The sequence below is a fragment of the Nipponia nippon genome, unplaced genomic scaffold (genome assembly GCF_047370975.1).
Source record: "Nipponia nippon isolate SJK-2023a ecotype South Korea unplaced genomic scaffold, ASM4737097v1 scaffold_9, whole genome shotgun sequence".
In the NCBI taxonomy this organism is placed as follows: Eukaryota; Metazoa; Chordata; class Aves; order Pelecaniformes; family Threskiornithidae; genus Nipponia; species Nipponia nippon.
Genome location: NW_028262413.1, coordinates 33881603 through 33908906, shown reverse-complemented (window position 1 = coordinate 33908906; position 27304 = coordinate 33881603). Strand labels below are relative to the sequence as shown.

The 27304-nt window shown below is 36.9% G+C and overlaps 1 protein-coding gene across 15 annotated transcripts in view; it reads left to right on the top strand.

Moving 5' to 3' along the window:
• TCF12 (transcription factor 12) overlaps positions 1 to 27304 on the top strand; it is a 179900-nt gene that overhangs the window by 109009 nt on the left and 43587 nt on the right. For all 15 annotated transcript variants that reach the window (XM_087745128.1, XM_087745129.1, XM_087745125.1 and 12 more), the window contains 2 exons: positions 14338 to 14473; positions 17563 to 17615. In XM_087745128.1, coding sequence (XP_087601254.1) covers positions 14338 to 14473; positions 17563 to 17615 — 189 coding nt within the window. The remainder of the gene's footprint in view (positions 1 to 14337; positions 14474 to 17562; positions 17616 to 27304) is intronic.

Sequence of the window (27304 nt, the reverse complement as noted above, 5' to 3'; positions counted from 1 at the left end):
ATGTTTCATAGAGTATATAGACTCTAAGTGGATGGGTAAGATGACAAATCGAGCCTTATGCAGAGCTGGTTTAGATGAACGTCAAAAACTTTTTCCTGGACAAAGAATTGACAGCTTTTAGGAGAAATGTAAAAACTGTATTTTGCTATCAGAATGAAATGCAGTGCAACGTGGCTTGACACAATGTCTCTATTTGTGTCTTTGAATTGGGGTAGGGGTGTTTGTGATTTTTATTTTTTTTGTGTGTGTGTGGGATTCCACCATTTCTGTTCGCTGTGTAATTGGAGATTTGGGAAGGGCATCTTTTCACAAATCTTACCAGATACAGATTAAGTTTTCAGAAAGCTTCTTATAATAAAAAGGGTTTTCTTTACATTTGTGTAATTTAATGCTGAAAACTGTAGCTTATGTAAAAGAAACGAGATTAGACTTCAGATATTGAATGTATGACTCCCATTTCCAATATCATCAGAAAGGTACCCAGCTGTCACTGCACATTGCTTTGACAGGTCTGAGCTCTAAGAAAGCCAGGAATCGGCACTGTTTTCAAAGTGAAATTGAGATAAATGTGCAATACATGTGTAGCTGTTAGACTAATTCTTCTAATTGTTTCTGTGGGTCTTCACAGAAGCTAACTTCATCCCCATGAGCCTGCAAGTGCCCCAGCTAATTGGCGGGGGGGGGGGGGGGCTGCTCCTTTAGCCTAACAGTGCCTGTTCTCATGTGCCTGGTAAAGTCTGTTTCTCCCCACTGGCATCACTATGCCGAAGATAGTAAATTATTTGTGACTATCCCCTTAACGTTCTGTTTCAATTCTAAACAATCATGCATGAAAAATAGACATTATTGATTTTTTGACACGTGGAGACAACACATTTACCCTCCCTTCATAATACTTTCAAGTCCGCATACTATCCCATGTGCAAGAAAGAAGACAAAATTGAGTGCTAAATGTAATGGATGTTAGGCAAGAACTGAAGAGGCATTCACCGTTTTTTGTTTAAAGTGTAAGCTTTGTAGAAAGAGATGTATCTTAATTTATTTTTCTAAATCTCTAATCTATATGTTCTATATGATGACAGGACACTTCAAATGTTACAAAAACCATTTAGAAAGAAGTTTAATTGATGATAAATCAGTCAGATAAATAGATGAATGCTGGAAGGAGCTGTGGATTATATTTACTAAATCCAGTATAAGTCTATGTAAAAATTATATATCTAATACTGCATAATGTATACTACTCTATGTAGTACATGATATATATACACGCTATTATATATTTCATGCAGTATGACATAGAGAGCGTATGAAGAATTTATGTAATACTGTGTATACTGTATGTATTTTATTTAGTAGTGGCAGATGGATTTTTAACTCATTTCTGCTGCTACTATTATACAAGTTTTGTGCGTATTGGTAATAAATAAGGCTGCTTCAGAATCTTTACTTTTTGGGTGAAGAAAAAAATAATGCAATAGAAAGCTGGTCCATCAATGTTTCCAGTAATATTGCTACACCATTTTCCCTTCAATAGCCATCAGCTCTGCTATTGCTGTGAAGCTAATGTGAGGTGACTCATTTAGCAGCATATTACTGCATCATTGCAACATGATGTAAGGCACATCAGGCATTATTAAATTACCCTGAATTTTGCAGTATGACAGTAACGTTTTATGTACATTAGTACCATACTTAGTGCTCCTTATGGGAATATACTTCCAAGTAAACATATTAAGACATAATTTCAGACAACTTTTCAGGATTTACCAATTTCTTCTTTATCAGGAAAAAAAAATATGCTTCACTGGAGTATTAAAATAGATGTAGTGGCCTTTGTGCATCTTCAGAGCATGTTTTGTGTTTCTTAAATTACTTTAAATGTATGCTGTTACTTGGGTAGTACCTTGGATAAAAAAATCAGCTGACTTCTCACTGATTGTTAAAGTAAGTTGGAAAAAACTTCTCCATCTTCCACCTTGGCTATGATTCAACATAGAAACATTCTCCTCATCTGGGTGCCAGTCAGAGAAAGCTAGATTTGTATACGCCTGATTCACTTCTGCTGAAAAATATTACAGAATTTAATACGGTATAGGTATTGAACAACTGGAATTCATACTGTTGGCTTTTTAGAAAAAATTTGTGGCCTTTCTTTGTTTATTGACTTAAGAACAACTTTCTTCACAATTTAATGTGGAACTTCAAAGGTTTGCATCTTGTTGTCTGGAAGTTTAGCAATGTATTAAAGAATACATTTAAAAGCATGAAAAACTGTATTTATTAGCTGTTACATCCTTCGCAGACTAAAACGTTTGTTTCATTTTTGTGCAAAAAAAACCCTAAGTCACTTCTTAACAAACACACTATAAGAACTTTGAAATAACCCCCAAAAATGCCTTTAGCGCTGATTTTTTGGGGCAATTTAGCAGATGATCACTTTGGCAAAAGAAATGTTTGCAAGTGTACGTTACTTCGCCTTTGCATACTCAGTAACTTGTTGCTTTCAAATTTAAAAAGACTTTAAAGCAGTTTGAGCAGTGTGCAAATCTAAAGAACAATCCTGCTATGCTGAGGAAAGTATCTCGGAGCACACCCTCTCTAACAGCTATCTCACTTGGAGTTGTTTAGGGAGAACATAAAAGATAGCTCATATTGGGCATAGGCAAAAATGGCAACATTTTTGTGTTGCTGGTGAGGTGGCGAGGAATATGCAAGCAAGAGTGAAAACAGGTATCCATAGTAGGATGTAGCTACCAGCTTGCTGCGTAGAGGAAAATTAATAGAACCGAATAGCACCAACTTAAAAGTATTTTTAGTATGTCCATAAACTGTATAATTGTAAGATGTGTGTATAGTATAATGGAGAAGATTAACTGATTTTATTTTTTTAGTAAAGCATCAGGTAACATTAAACAGCTGGAAGAAGAAGCATACAGACAAAAATGTGAATGTTAGGAGGTAAGAGTGTATAAATGTATGTGGGAGGCAGAAATGAGATTTACTGACAAAAATGGAAAAGCAAAGAGCAGTATGAAAAATGTAATTTGAAATACATGTTTTGTTAGAACAAAAAACTTGGAAGTGGCAAGAGGGAGAAAAATGAGTGAGTGTGAATAGTGGGATGGAGTAGTGTTTTAGTGGTATCTGACAGCTGAGATGTTACTTAAAATGTGTGAGTCAAAGAAGAAAAAGATATTTGTAGCACATCGCATTTTAAAACGTCGTTGTTCATTAAATGTGTATGAAAGCTTCCAGACAAGTCTTTCTCGATCTGCAGGTGTAGCCCCCAAACAGCAGCATGTCTCTGCGGTTGCTCCTAGGATGTTTGCTAAGTTTTTAACAATTCATTGCTTTAATACAAGGGCCACTGTACTAGACCACTACTAACATGCTTTACTGTGGCATTATATGTCAAAGAATAGTGAGCACTAGATGTCTTGCTGGAAGATGAAAGAAGTAATGGACAGCTATGTAGAACAAATATATTGGGTGTCTCTTTGCAGGGCCAGTGAGTACTTCGTAGTTTCTTCCTGGGTAACCTGATGTATGTCTGAAGCTTGCATATGCAAGCCCTCTCGCACACATTCAAGAGTTCTGCAGTTTTCATTTCTTCCTGTAGGGATTCTGTTGAATTCTGAAATCTCCTGAAACTGTTTTTATTGCTTGTCTCTAAGACTTCTATCCCTACTTGGCTTCCTTGAGAGAAATAATTAGACTGTTATTCTGTGTTGAGGACGTGCCATCTGCTCCTGTGATATTGTAGTGTTATTGAAAAGATTAAAAAAAAAAAAAGAAGAGGAGAATTAACGAAGGGGTTTAAATTAATAGGAAAATGTAAATAGCTTGTCTCAGAAACTGGCATATTTGGACCCCACCTAGATGGTAGACAGCAGAGGAAGTAATATAGTAGCAAAAGGGATGCTAGAGTGTGGATAATTCTCTCCGGAGAATGTTAGGCTAAACCTTGTAGCTAGTGCATCTCGGATCCCTCCAGGCTGCTGCCTCTTTTTTTTTTTTTTTTAAAAAAAAAAAAAAAACCAAAAACTTCCAGGTTTTGAAATCAGATCTTTTGGACAACAATAATAAAAAATACATATATATAGAATATACACTTCAATGTAATTGTGCACAATAAGGAAAAAATATGCATACTTTAAGCATGCTAATTATAAAAAAGCATAGGTGCTATAGAGGGACAACCATTCTGTAGTTTAAAAAAAAAAAAAGTTAGAATTTACTTTGGTGCTAATAAAAGCTATCAGATTGCATCAGCTATGGACCCACAAGTCCCATAGTCCCAACCCCCAATGATTGGGGTCTTGTTTGTTTGTTTGTTTGTTTGTTTTTTAAACTAATGTATCTTTTAAACAAAAAGAAGAAAGCTCTTCCTGCTCGCTGCTGGCAGTGTTTGAAGATGCTTTAGATGGATCTTTCCAATGAGGCAGAAAAGTACATGATATTTGGACCTTTCTTATCTGTGGGGCCTTAGAAAGACTACAAGCAGTGGCACCAGTTGCTTTTCTTCCTTCCTCACATAGTTTTAGAAACAGTATAGAGAAAATAATTCTATTTAAATCCAAGTAATACTGAGTTATGGAATTATAAAAAATGTTAAGGCTTGTACATGTATGGGGTTTTTCAATACCAATATAATTTTAAAACTGACAAACTCATTTTGTTTTGTAAATTTTCTCTTTTTAATCTTCTCTTTTCTGACACCTTTGATATCAGGTGTCTCCCCAAAGCAGATTTTTACAGCTGAGCTATCAATCTCTAAGAAATGTGGCTTTTGAAGGAAAGGCTGACACAATGTTAACTGAAGCAGCGACTCTGGATTCTGCCAGCTGATACTGTCTTAAAAGGCTGGGATGGGGAGAGGCATATATAGTTTAAGGGCAGATAGAATGTCCAAACTTGAGTTTATTTTGCTTCATTTTATTTCTCAAGTAAAATCAAGCAATATTAACTTTCTCTTGATTATGATTTATTAGAAGTGAATTACTTATTGTGCTATTGGGAAAATATGTCCTGTCTCTCAGCAGATAAGGAGCCTGCAGAATCTTTTTAGAAAGTAAAAATGTACTGGGCACAGGCTAGCTTTCTTTTTCCAGAGCTGGAGGTGACCACCTGAGGTTAATCAGGGAAGACATCCCCCCTGGAATGCAGTGGGTAGCAGGTGTTAGGAATTAGTTATAGTTGGGGGCGGGATGCTATTTATAAAAGGGGAGCAGTTCTGCAAGGAATCATTTTGAATGTCTTGAGCAGACAAACTGTTACTTGTCTTTGCCCTTCTCTTTCTCACACTATTTAGGGTTGGCAAATTTTCTTGCCTCCTTTTAATATTTGACTGTATTTTATTGTATTTAAGGTAATGAATATCCTGTAAATCAATATACATATAGTATCTTACACATTGCTGCGTAAGGAAGTAAAAAGCATGTTACACCATGGAGCGCAGATACAGTTTCTTTGGCCAATTACTATTTGTCTCCAGCTAATCTTGCTGCCTTAGAGTTGGGTGCTTCTCAATTACAAATTTATGGTATTATTGGAGGATGGGGAAAAGATTAGCTCAGTTATCTTTTCCCAGCCATACTTGTCTGTTTGAATGAGCTGGATTGCCCTTTGGATTTTCTTGAAGTGTTTATTGCTTTTGTCTATAACTGCTCTATTATGTTGAGCCCCCATTTACCTTCCTTTCTTACTCCACAGGGAGATAAAGTCCCTTCCCAAACTTTGCATCTGCGCAGATTGCTGCTCTCAAGATGAATACAGGCCCTGAGTAGAATTGGGAAGGGGGAGATAAGAGTGGTGTAATCAACCTGTTACTTAGCATTTGCTGCCTGGGATGAGCTAGGAGACACTGTGGCTTGAGCAGATAGTCAGTGAATGGAAAGAAGCACAAGTCAGATTTGCAATTTTGATTCCTCTTCAGTGGGAATAAGCCATCCAGCTTGCACTGGTTTCAGTTGTGTTGTGGAGTGCTTTTCAAGATGGTAGTGCTCCTGATGGCCCAGGTTTCTAAAGAGCAGGGAGAGAAGGATGACATTTATTAAGGGGAGAGGATTGTAGCCTAAGATATTTACTGGGCTTGTCTATCCATTTACTAGCACCCTAGTATTGGACTTAGCTTTCACTTGATCGTGTGTGAAAACATCCGAGTCCTCCGTGTGAAGTCCTAACAATTATCTGGTTGCTATATTTAATGATAGTTTTTGAACCCTCATTATGTTACGCATTTTCTGACTTGATGCTTAGAGTGAGTGAGATTTTTCTCTTGGTTGTGTGGGAGAGGAGGTGGACAGCTTCCATACCATATACATGAAACATTCTACTAATGGTCTGAAATCTTTTGGAATCATTTTGCTGAAGATGCAGAGGGAGAAACGGATGCAAGGATAGTTTGAGCTTTATAATATCCTTTATAGTCTGACTTCTGTAAATAAGATTCAGCATAAAATCTTTTATTATAATGTTGACTTATCATGCTCGTATCTTGTAATCATACAGAAAAGCAGGAAGGCTGGTACCAAGAAATTAAAAACTAGATGAATAGCCCCTCAGCTGCTTCTCTTCTGACATTTTGCAGTTCTCCACAAACCTTCCGCTTTTGTATAATCACAGTAAGGAAGCTGTTCAAATTACTGTTTTCATAATGTAGCAAAAAGATTCAAAGGCAAAGGGAGAGGAGCCTGACCTGTAATCACAATGCTTAGTAATGCCTTCCTAGAATTCAGTCAGCAACGCAAAAATACCTTGCCCGGGGCGATGAGCAAAGACAAGCTGAGCCAGCATAACCTCGGGGATTGGACACCATCATCAGCAGGGTGCCGCTTTTAGAAGTGTAAGACAGAATTTGTAGTCTTGCCAATATGCGGTATCAGTGCAGGGAAGCCACTGTTGCAAAAGCGAAGGAAAGGACTCGTTCAAAATATTTGTATTAATCGGGTGCTTTAAAGCTGTTTAGATGCAGAAGGGATGCAAAATGTTTCCTTCCCTTTGCGTTTAATCTTTACTCCTCCCACTGCTTAAAAGAACATATCGGGAATTCTGAATAGACTTCTTTCTTCTCCCTCCTCTGTCCCTGTGCTCAGTCTCAGTATATTTACACACAAACAGAATTATCCATAGTAGCAGATTCTGCTTAGGTATACACATTGAATAAGCAGCTTAGCTCATGGTGATCCAGAAAAGCTTTGGTGTAAAAAGAGAATATATCGATACCTTGGTATTTTTCAGTGCTAACATTAATTGGGAAGACAGTAAAAGTAAGTGTCTGTTATTTTGTTTATGATGTTGCATCACTTCAGTATTTAGTACCCTAGGTAGCTGTTTTTTACTCCAGTGAGCTAGATTAGCCTGATTACACTGGCAGGATGCAGTTGATGGATGACTGTCATTATCTTCTCAAACCTGCATGATACTTTAGGTATAGGAGATGATAATTAAATTTTCAAGAGACTACATTGAGATTATAAGATCCGAGTATTTTTTTAAAATGAGGAATATGTTTGCAATTATCAGCATGTTGTTAGAGGATCCTCTCCTGAGATGTTTTATTAGCAACCCCTGATTTCCTTTAAATTGATCAAGAAGAAATGCTCAAGTTATCATATAACACTTTAGATGTTGTTTTGGTTTTTTAATTCTGATATGTTCCTCTTCCTGAAACAGACCAAAAATGTATCTGATCAAATCTATTGGTAATGGCTTGAAGATGTACAGGTTAGCACAATATATTTAATGAAACCTTGTTTGAGACAAAACACTAGAGAGGATCATAATTAATGCCTCATTTTCTGCCAGTTGCTATTGATTACTCATTCAGGGTCCCTTTGTTCTCAAAATGGTAACACTGTATTTCACATTACTATTTGATGATATTCTCAGGATGAGATTCTTTAACAACATGCTGATAATTGCAAACATATCTCTAGAATTTAAATTTAAAATGAATTTACATCATATGTCAGTGTTTTTCCAAATTCAGCTCCTATTTTGGAGTGCATATTCATTACGCTTTCCAAAGATTGGAGACTCGAGTAAAGTGAAATTCAACACTTTATATCTTGGTTATATTTTTGGCTTAAACTGCATGACGTGAAACTCGAGTGAATGGTCTTTTTGCAGCCCAAACCTCTGTACTGTACTAGTATCTCACAGAGCGATTATTTGTTAATGTTTTAATTTTGTGCTAGGTTTTCCTTTGGAATCACAGGAACAACATACACAAGTTAGCTGGGGGGTTTTGCAAGTTTAGCAGAGTTTGACTTTTCCATTTTGTTACGTTCTTTTAAACTAGCTCATGTAAATTGTCAGGTTTATCTATAAGGCAAGACATGAAATATTAAGGCACATTATATACATGCTTTAAGTCATGCAAATGGCTCACTGAATAAAAGGACATGTACGTGAAACTTTTGCTCTACCCAGTGCAGCATTTCAAGTTTATAGTAAGGCAAGGAATGCACTTAGGATCTGCCCTACGTAATTCTGAGAAATAGAGAAATGCCAAGTGAGTTTGTCTACAGCTGTGTCGTGGGATAATGGAGGGATTTGATTGAGATGAGTGCTGTTGCGTTACTTTACTTTTACAAAATAATTTATTTAAGCTCCCAATTTTTAACTAAACACTTCAGTACTTTTTTAAAAAAAAAAAAAAAGCCAAACCAAACTTGAGACACTTTTCCTGCCTTAAATAGGGACAGCCTGACTACTGGGACTCAAAGCATAAGCTTTTTGAAAAGGAGGCTAATGCAAAAAAACTAGGAAAAATAAAATCTAGTTGACTAGCTGGGGAGGGCGGCTCAAGATCTAAGTTTGCAGTTGGTAAGTTGCAGCTCTCATTTCGCTGCCAAAGCAGCCTGCCTTGTTATGCCAGCACAATGGCCCGTCATAATCAGTTGCATATAATGGGCTAATGCTTTTATTCTCAACCATATTATTCTTTCGACAGAAAATAATGAATAATGTAAAGGCACACAGTTGTATTTGGATGGAACTATTGCGTAGTTTGGCTATGGCTACACTAGGAAAATCTGAGTTCTTAAAGTGTTTGCTAATACTTTTGCATTTAAAAAATGAACATGAATGAGATTTAGACCAAGAAGCACAAGGCTAACTGTCTATAACATACATTTTTGAAAAGGTAAAACCTTATATATGATAGTGGAGTGTGCGGAGTGTGTTTGTTAAAAATGTTTGTGTGTTTTGCAGGATACCTTGGCTTTCCTATCTGCATATAGCCTAAATGTTTGAGAGCTGCAAGGAATATTACATAAGGACATCTGTAGGCCTTTACTTGTCCACATTTCTTTTTTTATATCAAAGTAAGAAAATCAAAGAAGTGCTTACCAACATGTTAGAATTCTGCTGGCCGGTGTCCTAGAAGTTCATTGAAGGCAGAGCAGTATTTTGGCATCAAATTATATCTTCGGGATTCTAAAGACTCATAGAGTTGGGCTGGCGACAAGAAAACTTCCAAAGTAGTCAAATTCTTTCTTCCTTTTATGCTCAAATTCTTTGAAAGAGTCGATTTAAAAACCATTTTAAAATATGTTGAGTAATGAGCTTTTTTTGTCTCGGGCATACCATTTTGATATAAGCATATGGTTGATTAGCTTGTTAGTTTGAATGGAAGCTAACTTTGTGTGCATGTAAGTGCAACTGCAGTACAAAGTTACTTGTTTTCTGTGACAAAGGTGCATAAATACACACACACACACCCCCCCATGTAGCTATGATTCTTTTCCCCTCACCTCACCCTTGCAATGGTTGAATAGATGACTCCCCTGCATTTCATTTTTATGAGAATACTTTTTAGGAAAAGGACCCCTTTAAAGCATTTGTCTACATAGTGGCCCTTGTAAAAGCCTTTGTTTTTTGGGTCAGGCCATGCCATTTCCCCTGAGGCCGTCAAAACTGTTTCTTGGTTTTGCTGAAAGGGATAAATTTGAAAAGTAAAGCAGTCATGTTTACCTCTTTTTCTCTGTTCTCTTTGGAATCAGGCTTGCTATGTTCTTAGTTGATTGTAATAAAAGCCCTTTTTATTTTGTTTTCTTTTCTTTCTTTTTTTTTTTTTTTAGGTTGGTTATTGAACACACATTCCTTACGTAAAATATTGCTTTAAATAGTTCTTGTTTATTTTGAAGCTGGAAATATGCCTTATAAAATCCAAAAAGGCAAATTTTTAAGGGTGATGTCTGTTTATTTATAATGGTAATGCAGACAGGACTCAGCAGCGTTCAGGAGAATAACCAGTCATTGATTATTCTTTAGTAATTGGATCCATGCTTGGCAGATGAGGTTTGGACGGAGCGTGAATGTTCTCTGTGGAGAATGCTGCAAACTACGTATGTAAGCGATCCGCCTCTGTGCAGGGACCTCAGGCACTTAGTGAGGAGAAGCTTGGTGCTGATAATACAAAGCTTTTTTGCTATCCTCAGTGGTATTTTTGTATTCCTTTCTTTATCAGATGCCCTTAGGAAAGGATCAGTCCTAATCAATATTGCTTCTCAATTGGTTCAGACAGGCAGAAAAATCAATAAGCTGAACTAATGACATCTATTTTTATTTTATTTTGGAAGACTGAGGAACAATTATAAAATTTTAAACAAATGCTTCATTTGATTGTGGGAATGGTAGAAGAGGGTTGTGTTTTGGGGGTGTGTGTCTCTCCCTGCGCTGCCCCCCCCCCCCCCTTAATAAAAAATTCTTACTGAAACACAATATAGATCAGAAAACCTCTTTAGAGTGTGTTGCATAGCTTGAGATTTACTGGGTATGTATTATATTACTTACACACTTACTTTATGTTGTTGTAGTAGCCATGCTGCTTTGAAATTCAGGGTCCGATGAAAATGTCAAGAACTGGAATGCTTAGGACAAAAGCAAGGGTGGCAAATGTCATGAGGTAAAGGTTGGAGGTTAGGTCTGGAAAAGATATAGACACATGCCTTTTGGAATGGCTTTGTAGAAGTGAATTTAAGAGTTTTTACTGATTTTTTTTTTTGTTGTTGTTGTTGGGTGGTGGTTTTTGTTGTTTGTTTTTTTTAATGGATAGAGGAACAGAGGAACTAAGAACACTCCCACCCACTTTTTTTGGAGGCGTCTGTATGGATCCTGTTGCACTTCCAAAATCACTGCCAATGATCGGAAGGAGATGCTGGTGGGGAGTGGGGAAGGTTGTCTTTAACGTGAATGGGACGTAGTTCCTAATTGTGTTTGACAGCTGGACTGAGTGAGCAGGGGCTGGACCAGATGACCTCCAGAAGTCCCTGCCAGCCTCCGCAGTTCTGGGATTCTGTGAGTGGGACCTTGCTTCAGCTACTTGAAATGACAACTCTTGCAATACTTCCTCCCCTTCCCCATGGGCTATGTAAAGAAGTTTTCCTTCAGTCCTGGGTATTCTTGGGCTGAAGGTCAAGCCTTGGGCTAAGTGCAGAACTGGTTTCATTTCTTCTTTTGGACAGCCTTGGTTTGGAGGAACTGCTTTTCACAAAACATTGCCCAGGTTTCCTGCACAGTGTTCATTGCTAAAACGCTAATAAATGTTTAGAATAGCATCTTTGCTAAATTCAGACTTACACTATGTAAGCCAGATATTCTGAAAATCATAGCGTTTTCTGCAAAACAATAAACTCTTAACTGTTTGTCAAAGGCAAAATTAGCAAATCTTGAAACAGTCTACAAGCAGATTCCCCCCCCGCCCCGTATTTTCTGTATACTTTAAGATCACCTCACTCCTTACAAGGGTATCTCATTTCAATATATTTATAATTCTGATTTAAAGACTATTTTATTGTAAGAATAAGAATGAAGAAATTGAGTTGAGGGGAAACATTATTTTTATGCCTTAACATTTTTAATCGTTATTAACTTTGTTCTTCAAACTGTGTGATAGATTTGTAAGAATAGTTAACACTAAAGGCCCTCCTGTAGTTTGTAATGGGGTGACTCTTTCACATCCCACTCTTTTCAGTTAAAATATAAGATTTTCATCCTCAAATTAGTCATCAGACAAGTAAAAGACACAAATTTCAGTAGTGATATGATGCAAAACCATTTATCTGGAAAAAGACACTTGAAGTTATTGCTTTTTTTTATATATAGTCTGTAATTTTATATGAACTCTGGATTTTCTGCTAATCCCAGTGCATTGCAAGTTAGAAGGGATTTAGTACCTTACTGAGAGCCGTGTGAGTTAGCCTCACCTTTCACAAGTAATCACACTGAAAGAAACAGCTCAAATGATATAATGTAATCAAAAAAACGCATTTGTTTATGAATGAGGGTATTCAGGCCTGTGCTGGTTTTGGCGGGGGTAGAGTTCATTTTCTTCACAGTAGCTAGCATGGGGCTGTGTTTTGGATTTGTGCTGGAAACAGTGTTGATAGCACAAGGATGCTTTAGTTACTGCTGAGCAGTGCTTACACAGGGTCAAGCCCTTTTCTGCTTCTCACCCCACCCCACCAGGGAGTGGGCTGGGGGTGCACAAGGAGTTGGGAGGGGACGCAGCCGGGACAGCTGACCCCAGCTGACCAAAGGGCTATTCCACACCATATGACGTCATGCTCAGCATATAAAGCTGGGGGAAAAAGAAGGAAGGGGGGGACATTTGGAGCGATGGTGTTTGTCCTCTCAAGTAACTGTTACGTGTGATGGAGCCCTGCTTTCCTGGAGGTGGCTGAACGCCTGCCTGCCGGTGGGAAGTAGTGGATGAATTCCTTGTTTTGCTTTGCTTGCATGTGTGGCTTTTGCTTTCACCTGTTAAACTGTCTTTATCTCAACCCATGAGTTTTCTCACTTTTACCCTTCCGATTCTCTCCCTCAACCCACTGTGGGGGGAGGAGCGAGCGGCTGTGTGGTGCTTAGTTGCCAGCTGGGGTAAAACCATGACAAGGCCTTAGAAGGAAAGGTGAGGAGAACCAGGGGCAATGGCCTCTGCACGTATTTTGGTGGGCTGCTGTAGCCCTAGAAGGCAACAGCACTAGAGCAGTTCCTGCCACGATCCAGTCTGCAAGCGCGCTTGTTTGACAGCCTCTGGAACCTGCGGGTGCGCGTGGACTCAGTCGTTGACAGAGGTTAGAGAGGAGGAGGAAAGCTGGCCTGGGAGCGGTGGGGCTGAAGGAGAAATTTTAACTAGGTGCCACCTCAAGTTTGTTTCGGTATAAAAGTTAATCCAGTCAGCAGTTTCTGTCTTGGTGTCATCTGACAATTGAAATGCTAGCACAGTTTGAATGTAGGCAAAACATCACTGTTGTCCTGCTATCCAACAGCTGTGCTTTACCCCCTTTATAACGGGAAGACTGCACTACATAATGACCAAGTATGAAGAAATTGAATCACTTGTTTCTGAAGGCTGCTGGTTCCATGGTGACCTTAAAACACTGTCTGATTTTGCAAATATTAAAAGCAATGTGTCTTTAGCTATGTGCAACACAGAATGGGTGCTTCTCTATGAGGAAAGCTGTATGCAACAGCCAGGAGTGAAGCGGCGGCGAATGCATTTTTACTGCCTGGTAGCATTATGTTTTCTGTACAAACAGTTCTGTGGGTTTCACTCCCAAGTCTGGGGATTTTCAGACTACAACAAGGCTAAGCATAGTATCAACCATGGAAAAACTATCTTCTCATAAATCCCCAACATTCATTTCGGTTTCACAGAAGAAATCCAAATAACGTGAGGCCAAACAATATATTATGCACTTGTTAAGTGTTTAGAATGCTTTTGTATTTACTGCGTGAAAAAGGAACAAAAAGGGTAGGGTTCAACTACGTTGTCGGTTGAAGTTTTTAAAATGTCATAATTTTTTATGTTCTGTGCATTAATCTAATCTGATCTCTTTTGCGTTTGATTTTTTTGACAATTATTCCATGTTTTTATGAATGTAATATAAGTCTGGATTTCTAAGTATGTGCTAAAACCTAATGTCACACTATAAACTCTTAGCAGTTTTTATCAATTATGTTTATATTGTGTAACAGAAGAGGTGTTACATTGCAAACTAAACAAAGTATTATGATTTTTGTTTAGAATTTAAGTATGAATTGATTCTTTCAGATGTTTTAAACTAAAATAGTTATGGCTTTTTGGAGGCTCACAGCCAAACTTGCTCTGCCTTTCTGAATTATGCTATAGTATATTCTCTGAATACTGATTTTAAAAAAATCAACATTTTTTTTTTTTTTTTAACTCTAAGACCTTCACTGAAAGCCCAGTAAATTCCTATAAATGCCAAGAGCGGTATGTGTGGTTAATAGTTTGTTAGTCTGGTATATTAATAGCTGAGTTATTATACAGCTTAATTTTACTTTTCTTTGTATATTTTGCAGTCTAGTCTGCTTCGGTCAGATATGGGGCTTGGAAGTCCAGGTCAGCTGTCATCCTCGGGAAAACCTGGAACACCCTACTACCCGTTTTCTGGCACAAATCAACGCCGAAGACCACTTCATGACTCACCAGCTCTTGGTGAGTAATATAGACAAGTTTTTAAACTTTTTTTGTTCATGATGCATTTCTGCAGACTATTATTTTCTTTGACAGTACATTTTATATACTGGAGATTGCTGTAATCTGAATTGCTCAGTACAGAGCAAACTGCTATATAAGAGATAAACCAGATTATTAACATTTTCTTTGAGACGCTAGTTTGGATTCAACACTGGTCAGTATTGCTTATAAAACAAACAAGAAGCTCCAATAAAACCCTTAATTGCAAAACCAATAATGACAGATGGATAGGAGCTGATGACCAGCTGAGTGCCCTTAACCCATGCCATCATTAACTCCTGGAAATGCCTGACCCTGAGGTCATTACCATTATTTAGTAGGGGAAAGACACAAAGGGGAAACAATTATCCTTTTATATGCTAAAAGTAACTTTATTCAGGGCAATATATAGTTCATTGTAATTGGTTCAACATGCCTTTAAAGTTCTTTAGCAATTGGAGACTAGTAGTTTATCCTAAAATCAGACTACCTTGCAAAATATGCAGGCGGGAACTTGCTTAAAATTGTTATAATCCTATGACAGTATTAATATTTTATTCTGGAGATACTTAGAGATAAATGGAATTTTCCTACTCAGTCGTAGTTAGTGGTAATATTTCATAGCTCTGAAGACTTTCTGTTGAATTAGGGCATCAAGAATGAGCCAGCTGTTCTATCATTTCTGCTATAAGACTATTGTGAATAACTCGGTGTGCAAGTTTTAAAAAATTCTTTTTGGTATGAGAAGAGAGACTGTAACCTAATATTCTAGTTTAAAAGCTACCATATTTCAATGTTAGCATGTTATATCATTAGGGTTACTCTAGTTATATGTTTGGTTTTTTAATGCCCCACATTCTATATAGCACTTCTATTCCGTAATAAAATCTTGTTTGTTGGAATCATATAACTTAAACCATACTTTACCCAAAATAAGATTTCATCAAATGCAAACTGTTTCTTGAAGTAACTTTAGTTATGAGAACTGCAAACTCTTTGGGCATTAAAATAGTCTGAACATGCTTGAAATTGTTTTTTAAATCTTTAATTATAAAAATATGACTTTTGAACTTTACCTATGTATATGTGTGTGTGTATATATGTATGTAGGTGTTTTAAAAATCCATTTTTTAGTAACTTTTTAACCTGTTGTCAAGATAACTGCCGTTTAATCTGGGATTGTCTGTCTTTACAAATATTCTTGTAAGTATTCATGTTCCTCAGAATATGAGAACCAAACATAGCAGTTCTTCAGCTCTGTTTCAGAAGAGGAACGGTCTGAGGAAAGTTCAGTGAAACTGTTTGCTGCTTGGAGGGTGTTTGAACTTTAATAGAAAAAAGTTGGGTTTATTATTATTAGCTTTAGCCCCCATTGAATCAGTTTTTAGTGAGAAGTTACTACAATAGTAACCTGCTATGGTTTTGAGTAACAGGGGCGCTGTTAGAACATGACTTTGGGTGCTGGACAGAGAGTGATACTGACATGGGCAGAAAGGTGATGGTATGAAGCAGTCATTGAGGGACAGTCCTAAGCAGGATCGTCTGATTTCTGTTATATACTTGCATATGTGATTAAGTTAGTTTCTTCTGCAAACTATGAGTTTGGTAAGTTCCAGATATTATTAAATTAAACAAAATGAAGCTAGATGCTTTCAGAGTAGTACTCCTATTTATTCTTTTCTTTGAAAGAGAAGCTCAAGGGGTATAAACCTGTTCAAACTGGTAACAGCGTGATATTCCTCTTTCCATCATGGCTGAATCTGGGGGACTACAACCCAGGATATGGCAGGTGGTAGTTACAAATTTCTGGAAATGGTTTTCCAGAAATGCCAGGAAAAGTAAGTGCACTTTTATCTCGAGTCTTGTTTCCAATGGCGTGAGAAAGTACGCCTGAATTTTTTTTTTTTTTTTTAAATGGACTAGTTAAATGTTACAAAATTGCTGCCTGAGAATTTAAAGCAAAGTCAAATTGTGGCCATTTTTTGCCTGAGAAGGAATTGCCTGACCAGGATTTTAACAAACTCTCTTTAAATTTGCTGCTAAAGTTCATTGAAACAAACTAGTGTTCCGTTCCAGGTGACGCTTTGAGTGCAGTGTAAGTATCTCTTCTAGAAGTCCTTTTATTTTCTTTTTGAACACGCCCTATGGGAAATGATCAGAGTAAAGATATCCAGCAGATATTCTCACCTTTATCTTGTCATATTGTATAATAAAATTGTGATCAAATGTTCTGAATGAAAATAGAAAAATAGGCATTTTGTATTTTAATTGAAGACTCAATTGGTCAACTGCAGAACTGGTAATCCTGCCAGATACTCATCTTCAGAACATCAGCTAACTTCTAATTTGCATACATACTGTTCGGATTAATTTTATTAGCAGCTGACTAAACTGGTTCAGATTCTTTATTTAGGTAGTGAAATTGCTGTGTACTTTTGTGATGTTACAATAATTATTGGTAGAAGGAAGCAGGTACCGTACTTCCAACTTTACTATTACGTGCAAATTTGAGTTGTATTGCCTTTATTACTTAAGAAAAGTAATTAGGTCATTAGATTTGCTGTTTATTTACAACCTTGGTATAGTCTAAAAGTGATAGAAATTTACATCATGTTAGTATTTTAGAGTATAAATCGTACTTTAACATGTCATAAATTCCTTTTTAATAGTTCTGTCTTTATTCTGAAGTGCAGAAAGGGAAAGCATTTCTCCTGCTAATCAGTCCCATTTTCCTCCTTATATATCTCAAAATCTTACTTTGTTTCTTAGCAAGTGTGTAAAGGCATCAGTGTACCCTTCAGTGTTCGTGTTCTCAGCAATAACTGCTTTCCTTATGGAAAGAATCGAAAGTAATTATTTAGCAAAGCTTTATTTTAGAGAACGTCGGTATGTTATATATTTAGGCACATTCTTGTATTGATGTGAAAGACAAATTTCATTGGCACAGAAAAAAATGCATGAAATGAGTAAAAAAATTCATCATTGAAAGAAAAAACTATAGTACAGCTATTTATTCTTTCTCATCTGTAATGTAGATACTTGATGAAACCTTGTTTTTCTGTGTACAGATCCTCTACAAACAAAGAAAGTAAGAAAGGTGCCCCCTGGTTTGCCTTCTTCCGTAAGTACTACATTTTTTATTTGTAGTAAACAAATAGGGCTCAAATTGTGCTCTCTTCACCTGACATAGATACAAATTACTTAACTATAGCATTAGGAAGGCTATCCGCTGGACATGAACAGCCAGACTAGGTAACTGGGAGTGGTTCTGGAGAACTAAATACACATTTGATGTGGAATTTTTAGGTTTTGTAGCAGTGATTTGTAGCTTGCTCATATGCTCCTACCCACTTGTCCCTGTCATTTGAATTCCTCTCTTGGGAAGAGAGCTGGGCCAGGAGCTGTCAAAGAAGATCTCCTGTACAGGTCTTTTGATGTTTAATTAGTCATTATGTTGCTGAACAGGAGGACAGACAGAGATTAATAGCTGAGAATCTTAGAAATTTACATTTGTAATAATCCCAGTGGAGCTGAAGACATTAAGATTCGGAGGACATGTACAGCTCAGCTTGCCTCAGTAGGACTGAGGTTATTAATATGCATAAATCACCGAGTCAGATGTTCATTGTGAAGCCCTGGTGGATTTTAAAGCCTTCATTAAGCCTTTCCTAACTTCAGCCTAGCATCAGGAAAGCTTTCAAGCAACTAGTTTGTTGATCCCTCTTTGCTTGAAAATTTATCCTTCGAGAATAAAGGGCTTTGATGAAAAAGGTTGGAAGGGTTTTGGTGGAAAAATCATTAATGGCTGTGATAATCTAATGCTATAGGGGTGTTTTGTGGTATTAAATATGCTTTATTCTTAAAAGGAAGAAAATTGTTTATAAATGAATCTGCATTTAAAAATCCACGTGAAGTGAAAAATCCCCAGCGAAGTGAAGGACAGAATTATTTTTTCCCCTGCTCAGAGCAAACCGGAGGGGAGGGGGAAGCTGGGCTGCCTTGCGGGGTACATCTCTTTGTTGTGTAAATGGCTGTTGGGCTTTTATTTGGCAGCACTTAACACATGGGCGCAGGTGCACTTGGATGAGTCATAACTCAAAGCCGGATAGGCTGAATAGGACACACTGCACAGGCAACCGCAATAGAGCGGGAGCAAAATGGGTCTGATCTTTTTATTTGGTATTGAGTCTGAAGTACGGATGGTGTCTTCTGGTCCTTGTATCTCCCCTGCTCTCTCCTCCCTCTCTTTCCCTCCTCCCTCCCCCTGCTCGCGGTGATACATACAGAAACCGGGATCTGAAATCCTATTTTAACCCCACTTCCAGATGGAGCTGAGATAGTGTAGATAGCCTGGGGCAGCTGTGCTCTGAACCTGCAGCCTACCTGGGAGCCAGGATTGCAGCTGCAGGCACTCTTAAAAGCTTTTGCTTGCATAAGCACTTGGGCCCCACTAGAGGCTGAATAGCTGCTTGATAAACAAAATGAACACAATGCCTCAAATCATTATTCCCGAGGCCAGGAATATTCTTCTTCTCCCCCCCCCCTTTTTTTTTTCCCCCCTTCAGCAGCAGCTAAAAATAGTTTGGCAATTTACATTTTAACAGTTGCGTGTTATGTAGGGTGGCTTTACAGTCTAGCAGCTGATTTCTGCTAGATTAACAAAAATATATTTAAAATGTCAGAGAAGCTAAAACACATAGCAGTGCAATTTTCATGTCATTTATTACTGTAATTCTAGGCGAGTAATAAAGCTTACATTACATATTTAATATTTAGTAGCGTCAGCCAGGTAAAGAGATCATTTTACCAAGTGAAAAATTTCTCTCATTTCTCTTACCAGGCTTTAATTTTAAGAAGCAGTATTTTTCAAATGGTTTCCATGTAATTCTTCTTCTGTGAGAAGAGTGGAGACAACAAAATGCTGATAAATTTTGTTTGCATTAACATTGTACCAATCTGCGCAATAAGGTGCAGTTACTGTGAATAATCAATGATTGCGACGCTGCAGTTTTTAAGTACTGTTTCTCTGTGTTTCAATGATTTCAGTGCTGAATAGAGCCTTGAAGTAAAATGACATTAAAAAGAAAAAGTGATATGAGATATTATGTGGTTGGAAGATGACACAAAACTAAATTTCACTGAGCATCATAGGAAATTTAAATTGAGTAGATAACTATGTAAGTGTTGTCTTTATTTTAACTATACCTTGGTCAGAAGTCAGAATGTTTTGGGTGAAAGATAAAAATTGATTTTGCTAATAGGTAGTGCAGAGAAGTTTAATTATAATAGAAAGTCACAAGAAATGATATTATTATACAAATCTGTATTTTTTAATTTTTCAGTTTCTGAAAGATTTGTTTTCTGCAATGTTGTTGTGTTAGTATAGGGCTACCATGTCAACAGATACTCAACAGTAATTTAATTTCCTAGATAACTGTAAGGTAATAAGTCTTTTAAGAAATAATGATTTTTTTTTTTTTTAAATCGTCCTCTAGTTTGTTTGTTTTTCTCTTGGATTTGTATGGTATTTTCTGAAATTACTTGCTTTGAGGTTTATCTTTCTTCATGTGTTCTTATCAGGGCCTAAAGTAAAAATAGTTAGAAAAGTGCTAATGAATTGTTTAGTTACTTTCTGGAATGCAATTCAATCTGAATTTGTCATTTTACTGTAAAAATTAAATGCATCAGGCAAATGCATTTTTAAGTTTTCCTGTCATAAGTTGCTAAGTGGTGAGTCATTGCCCAAAACATTTTGAATGTTGACATGCAAGCATTTATGTTGAACTACAACTACTAAATTTAAAGCCTTGTGCAGAGGATAGAAAGTAAAAAGATCAGTGGTTTATTTTTTTCTCATTGTTAGCTCAAGCCAGGCTTGAGTGAACAGGAAGATTATGATGTGCCGTTTATATGGGGGGGGGGAGTACTGTTCAGTGACTTACATTATCCTCAGAGATTCAAAACTGTTGTATTTCTGAGAATTTTTCCGATTGTAGGAGTTACCTTAACTAAGCCAAGAAACTAATAACATCATGTGACTTGAAACCAGTTGTAACTAATCGCCGGGGCTGAGTTAGGAAGAGCAGAGTGTCAGGGTTTTCAAAGAGCTCTTCAGTCCGCAGAGGGAGAAGAAAGAAAAGTAAGGCTGCCTTGGAAATGCACAGGGAGATTGCCATCTAATCATGGATGGGCTATGAGCAGAAACATACTATTTACATGTATAGTCAGAAAATATTTCAAACTAAAATTTATGATTAGTACCATAATCAGTAGCTATCATGAGGTCATAATTCTAAGAAAAATAGTGTGAATATTCATCATTCTTTTGCCATTTAATTGGTCTCCTATCAGAGAAATAACATGAAATACATCATGTCTGTTGATTTTTGTTATGGAAAATCAGCTGTGACACACAGGCACAAATATCTGATTGTTTTCTGTGCAGTGCCATTTCTAATAACTATTTTGAGTATTTTAGCCTTTCCACAGTATCTGAGACTATCAGTTAATATTAAACTTTAGATTGCCACTTATTTAATAAGAGATTGTCAAATGAGTATTTTCTAATACCAGAGATTTCTTTCTAAATTCAGACTCGTGATGTTTTTCAATACATCTAAGACAATTTATAGCTTAATTATAGGGGTCCCTCATATATCACCCTCTGTAGTATGCATATGGTCAATGGGTGCTAATTTATTGCAAGAATTCTTTATGAAGCAAAGCTAGGGAAAACTTGGTTTGCATGCCTAGAACTACCTCCCAAACATTTAAGGCACTTTTCTTTTTGGTATCACGCTAGTCTCTTAAGACTGAGCTTGAGAAATATATTTCAAGAGATGTCTCATAAAGATACCAATGGTACCAGAAGAAAAATAGTAGATCTTTCTCCCTTCAGTGCTCCCTCCTTCCTCCACCCCTCCCAAAGGGTAAAAGGAGATAATTTGAAATGGTGGAGTGGAAAGGATCTAGTCCTCTGAATGTTTATCTGAAACACAGTTTTTGAGACTTTAATGTTTAGATGGTATTAAAAATAATAGAACATTCACCATACTGAGTGGACTTTCTTTAGAGAATTATCCTCAATATTAGCAAGTTCAATGGGTATTGAAGTAGGCTGGCGTAAAGCAACATCCTTGGAATGCTTTTATGAAGTCTGTGGTTATAAATAAAAACTTTGGAGCATCCTGGGTAGATACTTTGTGTGATGTTAACTGACTGTGACGTTGTGTTTAAGCAACTTTCTAGTGGAACTTTTTTTTGGTAAGATTTGTTCCCACTGGCCAGAAATGGTGTCAAAATGTAAAAAGCAGCATTTATTTTGTTCAGAGCTGCTCCGAATTGCCTTGCGCAGTCAAGTGATACATTCAGCTGTCACTTGTCTTTAGTACCTAACACTCGCAAAGACAGCAGTAACTCACCAGACCCTTGCCTCTGATGCTGTGCTGTGTTTTAGAAGGCAATTTTAAATAACAAAACTGAGCAAAGAAATTCTTACGGATAATGCAACACAGAACTTGCGATTTCTTCCTTGTGACTCGGTCTTGCATCTTCCCTTCTGGTTTATGCTCCTTCGTTGGTCACCTGGTTCAAGGGATAAAGTTTTTAGGGACTTGCTCTATACTCTTTCTTAAGCACCATGTTCATCTGTGAGCTTGAACAAAAAGCAAATATATAAAATATCCATCCCCTAAGTTACGTTACAAACCAAGTAAAAGTGTTTCTTTGAGGTTTTATGTTTATTAAGAAAGACTTGGTTTTCTGCTTAGATTATTGTAGTTTTTTTTCAACATGGCCTTTATTTTAAATCTATCTGAAAACAGCAGTAACCTCAGGTTATAGCATCCCACCTGCTCTTTGCTATACGAGAACATTTAGCTGTCATTAAACAACTAAGCAGTCCATTGCAAAGTCCTGCTGTGAGAGTTCAGATCGAGTTCTCACTGAATTAGAGTGAAGGTGCTTAAGTAACCCTCTCTTAATAGTATTTTTTTAAACTGCAATCAGATCGTTTTTCCAAACTTAACTATCCTGTCATCCAACTGTGGTGAACTATTATGAGGTTGCTTAATTGAAAGATCTTCTCTGTGAAAATCCTGCATGTACGTATATGAGTGATATATAATGATGTCAAATTATTTCTCTGTGTTTGGATTTACTGGAGATACTTTATTTTTGAAGTTTTCACAACGTGTCAGAACGAGCATATTAGATGCTCTTAAATTAGAGTGTATATCTACATGAAAGAACCTTAAATCTGTGCATAGTTCCAAAACTGTTATCTGAAAAAAATAACATGACTGAATTGCAGCTTCTGTAATTTAGGGAGAAGTTATATGGAATTGCTGCAACTTCTGCTTTACCTCAAAGATTAATGTGTCCATTACCATAAATTAGTGTGGTGTTTTATAACAATAGATAAGGATAAAAGCTTTTTTGAAGACTATTTCTTAATATCTTTTGCTTGATAATACTTGTGGTTTTGGTGGGAAGGCTTTTATAATCCCTGAAGTCAGCTGGGAAAGTAGTGAGCAACGTTGTGTTGCTAGACTTTTGCCTGCTGTTGAAACAAGATGTTTCCTTTCGGTTGCTTGCTCAGCCCGAATGCTGGGCAGGTTGCTTTGCCTGTGACCGTGCCATTTGTCAGAAATGGGCAATACAAAAATGATTGTTTTTTCAAAAGAATGGTGCTGAAATTAAAGCACAGCACAATCTTTAAATGAAAATTCAGATGAAGATGTGTATTTACACACTGAAGCGAAGAAATTGAATTAAATTGCCTCTTGTTGTAGTGCCACAGAGTTTCTTGTGATGTCAAGACTTACAAAGAAAGCGAGTTGTACAGTCTTGGAGATTTAGTTATGGGATTTCATACCGTTTGCACTGATAGCTAGGATTAGTTGTTAGCATTTTCTCTTTCTGTAGGGAAGTAGTAGGCAGATTCCTAGCTGTGGATGACAGAAGGATTGCTCGTTTGGCTTTTGATAGCTCACTTGGCTTTATTTGCAAAACAATTTTTCCAAGCAGCAAGTTGGAGTACAGAAGAAGGGAAGAGATGCAAGGAAATATATGCTGAGGCACAATTAGCTCTCTGCATTTTGACATGCAATCTTCGAAAGCTTTTCTGACACTGAATTATTTAATAAATTCAAAAAAGTGTTTGTGCATTGATATATTGGGCTGGGCTCAGGTTTTGACTATGGAGCCACCTACAGGGAGATCACACAAGTGCAGGTGTAGCCGCATGGTTTTGGTGAGGGGAGAAAGTGAAAAATGCACTGTACTTCAGTAATGAAACAAAAGTTAAATGATACTAAGGTTGGACCAGCAGAGGGACCCCTTAATCACTTTTTAATTTTTCAAATAAAAGTCCTTGGCCATATGGAGTTGATGTGAAAAGATCTGTAATTCAGGTAGTCTTCTGCAAGTTTCAGTAACACAGCCTTGCGAATTTATTTCAGATTTTAAAATTCCTTTAAGGTCTATACACACTTTTAGATTGGGTAGGTTTTTAGCACATTTTGGGTTGATGATTATCTGGCTTCTGATGGGATAATTTATTGCCTCAGGATAATAAACATGCTTGTTTACTTTTTAATGCAGATATGGGTAGTTAAGACCTTCATATAGAGGCTTTCAAACCTTAAGTGCTTGATTTTTTTCAGCAAAATAATAAACCTTTCTGAATTTGAGCAATATCCTATCAAAGTTGTATTTGAAAGATTTTGAAACAAGTTTTAAAACCTCCTCAAATACACTGGTTTGTGTTTGATTCTGAAGAATGTGATATACAGCACTTCTTTCCTCATTCTTTCCATTCCAGGAAAATATTTATTTTACTATTTTATTAAAAACTTAAACATCTGAAATTCAATATTATTTGGAAAACTACTGAAAGAGAAACTTCCTAGCTGTAGTTTCCAATTAAAAAAAATAAAAAAAATCTTTACCCATATCCGTCATAGGTAACTGGAGTGTTTTGCAAACAAACAACAACAAAAAAAACCCCCAAGCAACAACAAAAAAATGCAATAACTACCCCCAACCCTCCCAAAACCTTGTAATGTTGCTAGGTAAAAGTAATAGATAGCAATTAATATCAATTTCATTAGTATTTGTTGTCTGTTCTCTATCCCTTCAAACTGTCCCCTGTTCCCTGGTTATAGTAACATAAATGTTAAATGTGAAGTTAAAGACAACCCTTTTGAACAGGAAAACCACCAAACTATTTTAGCTCTTGCATAGATGAGTAAACTAATTTGCTTAAAACATCTTTCTTTGGATATTGCGGGGGTTTTGCCTATCAAATTTGGTCCACTGGGTTATTTCACGTTGTCTCCTGTACAGTTACTCTGCTGTCTCTCTGCTGAGCAGGATACTTGGTGGTTGGTTAACAACAGAAGGCTATACTTCTAGGATTTTAAAATAAATTAACGCTTACCTAACTGATGAATTAAATAGAGGACTGTATAATAAGCAATGTGTTTTCCCCTTGAAACAGCCAGGTTTGTGTCTTAAGCCTTGAAATCTTGTCTATTCTAACAGCTACATTATGCATGGTGTTCAGTGCATCCTTTATCGATGATCCTAACTCTGGCCTTGCTATAGTTAATCATCATAAATGTTTGGTTTTAAAGTTACATTGGGAGTTCTAAGATGCCTAGAATTTTTTTTCTGAATTGTTACAAGAGAAGCAGCTTGAAGCTACTATGTATATTTTAATTAGCAACAAATTGTTCAGTACCGGACTAATTTTCTATGAATTTGTGTTTTACCCCCTTGCCTTTATTTCAATGGGGCATCAGTTGGGGTCTGTCTCTCCTATTCAGGTTCCAGTTTTCTTAGAACTGGTAAGAACTTAATCACTTGTGAAACTTCTGTTCCTCTGTTGAATGTGGTTGAAATTGATAATAAGTTCCAGCCTTGGACAGAGTGGGGAGGAGAGGCTTGTAGGGCAGTTGCCTTTGCCTGATTTCCAAAGATAGCAGGTTAACCTCGCTCCTAAGAAATTAAATGGAAAGTAGTAAGAATAATAGAACTGGTATCCCCATCAAAAGCAGGTTTGGGCTCTTAGCACGTTACCATTTTTGAAGCCACCTCTCCACAAGGAAACTCATGATACTTGGGTTTACACATCACAGTTGCTTTTGTTGGTGAAAAAGGAACCTTAATTTCTAGTTGCACGTAATTCATTGTACAAGTTTTTGCTACTTGTTGTGTTTGAGTAGACCCATTTAAAATAATAAAACTGTGATAAAAAGCAATAACTTTTTTAAAGTATTTTGATATTTCAGTCTTGTTGCGGAATATGTTTGACCAGAGGACGGCTCTCATCCATTGAGACAGTTACATAATTATCTTTCATATGGTGTAATTTTTAGTGATCTGGAGAAATAATGTTTATTTTCTATAAATTCAAATGATGGGCTACATACTCTTACTGTGTATTTGCTTTGTGGCTCTGACAAGTTGGGCAAAAATATATTTCACATAAAAGTTTGCTTTCAGGGAGAACATGTAGTTCATTCACAAAATCGCTCAGTGTTAAAATGATCTTTGAAAATATTCTCCTACAGGTAGCTTGGCTTATTATTAGGTCAGTATTTCACTCTGCATCAGCCTTCATAATCTCTTTACATACTTTAGAAACAGGCAGTTTATTGTTTTTGACACACAGTACAGGGTCATGAGTGGAAACAATTCGGGCTACAAAGTGCATGTCAGTTCAGTGCTCCTCTGCTGACGGCATGTCTGTCTGAAATCAAGTTTAAAAAATTGGCCCTGTCTCCAGCTGACTTGTTTTGTCAGGCTGAGTCATAAGATTAACCCTTGACTTGTCACCAAGGAAAAATGGAGTAAACAACTGTACCCATACAGTATCACTGATCCAGCTATGATTCATTTCACTGTAACATGATTCTCTTAAGAAAACAAATTTCAGAGCAGCTGTTGCTTGGCTTAAATGGGGATTATAAAAATTGCAACCACAAAACAAAAACTTACTTTGGACTTCAGGAGCTTTTGGAATAGTTATCTGGTAGTAGTTCCTGCAAATACAGAGTTATTGGTAGCAACATTGCAATTTCTTGTGCAGTCTTTCAAATTCTTCCATTTTAGGTTTGTTTTTCATCTATTCTGGTGAAAGTAAACTTCTGTGGGTTAAAGCCTGATACGCTCGATGGAATTATGGTTTGATCCTATAAGGTGAATCGATGTAGAAAATGTCCTGTGAGAAACAATGTTTTTGTACAGTGAATGTAGAGCAGATACAGTGATAAATTTCAAGTATCGTAGGCTAAGATTGTATTCCCACCGATGTAACTTGAGGGTAGGACAACTAGTTCCCTTTTCGGTAAAATGAAATTGTTATCCTTTTGATTTGTGGGGAAGTAACTCAGGAGCAAATTCATTTATTGACTCATTATGGAGGTATCAGTCTTTAAACTAGTTTGTCTACAAACAGACAGCATTTGCAGGGGCATTAGTCAGTTTTATAGATGATATTGTTGCTGTTGTCTTACCCATGTGATGGTGAACAGCGTCAATTATTTCCTTGTACTGATAAATGTTAATTGTGTTGGTAAATATTACCAGCTAATACTACCTGTATATTTTTAGTTACAATTGCTCCGTACAAGTACAGGGCAGTTGTAATGTGGAGGGTAAAGCCCCCCTCCCAATGCTACTTGATAAAGTTAGGTTTTTCTGCTCTATGTTTTAACATTTTTCCAATTGCTTGTAATACGGGTGGATAATGCTTACGATTTGAGAAGGGGCTTGATCATGCTCTTCATCTCAAATACAACTATT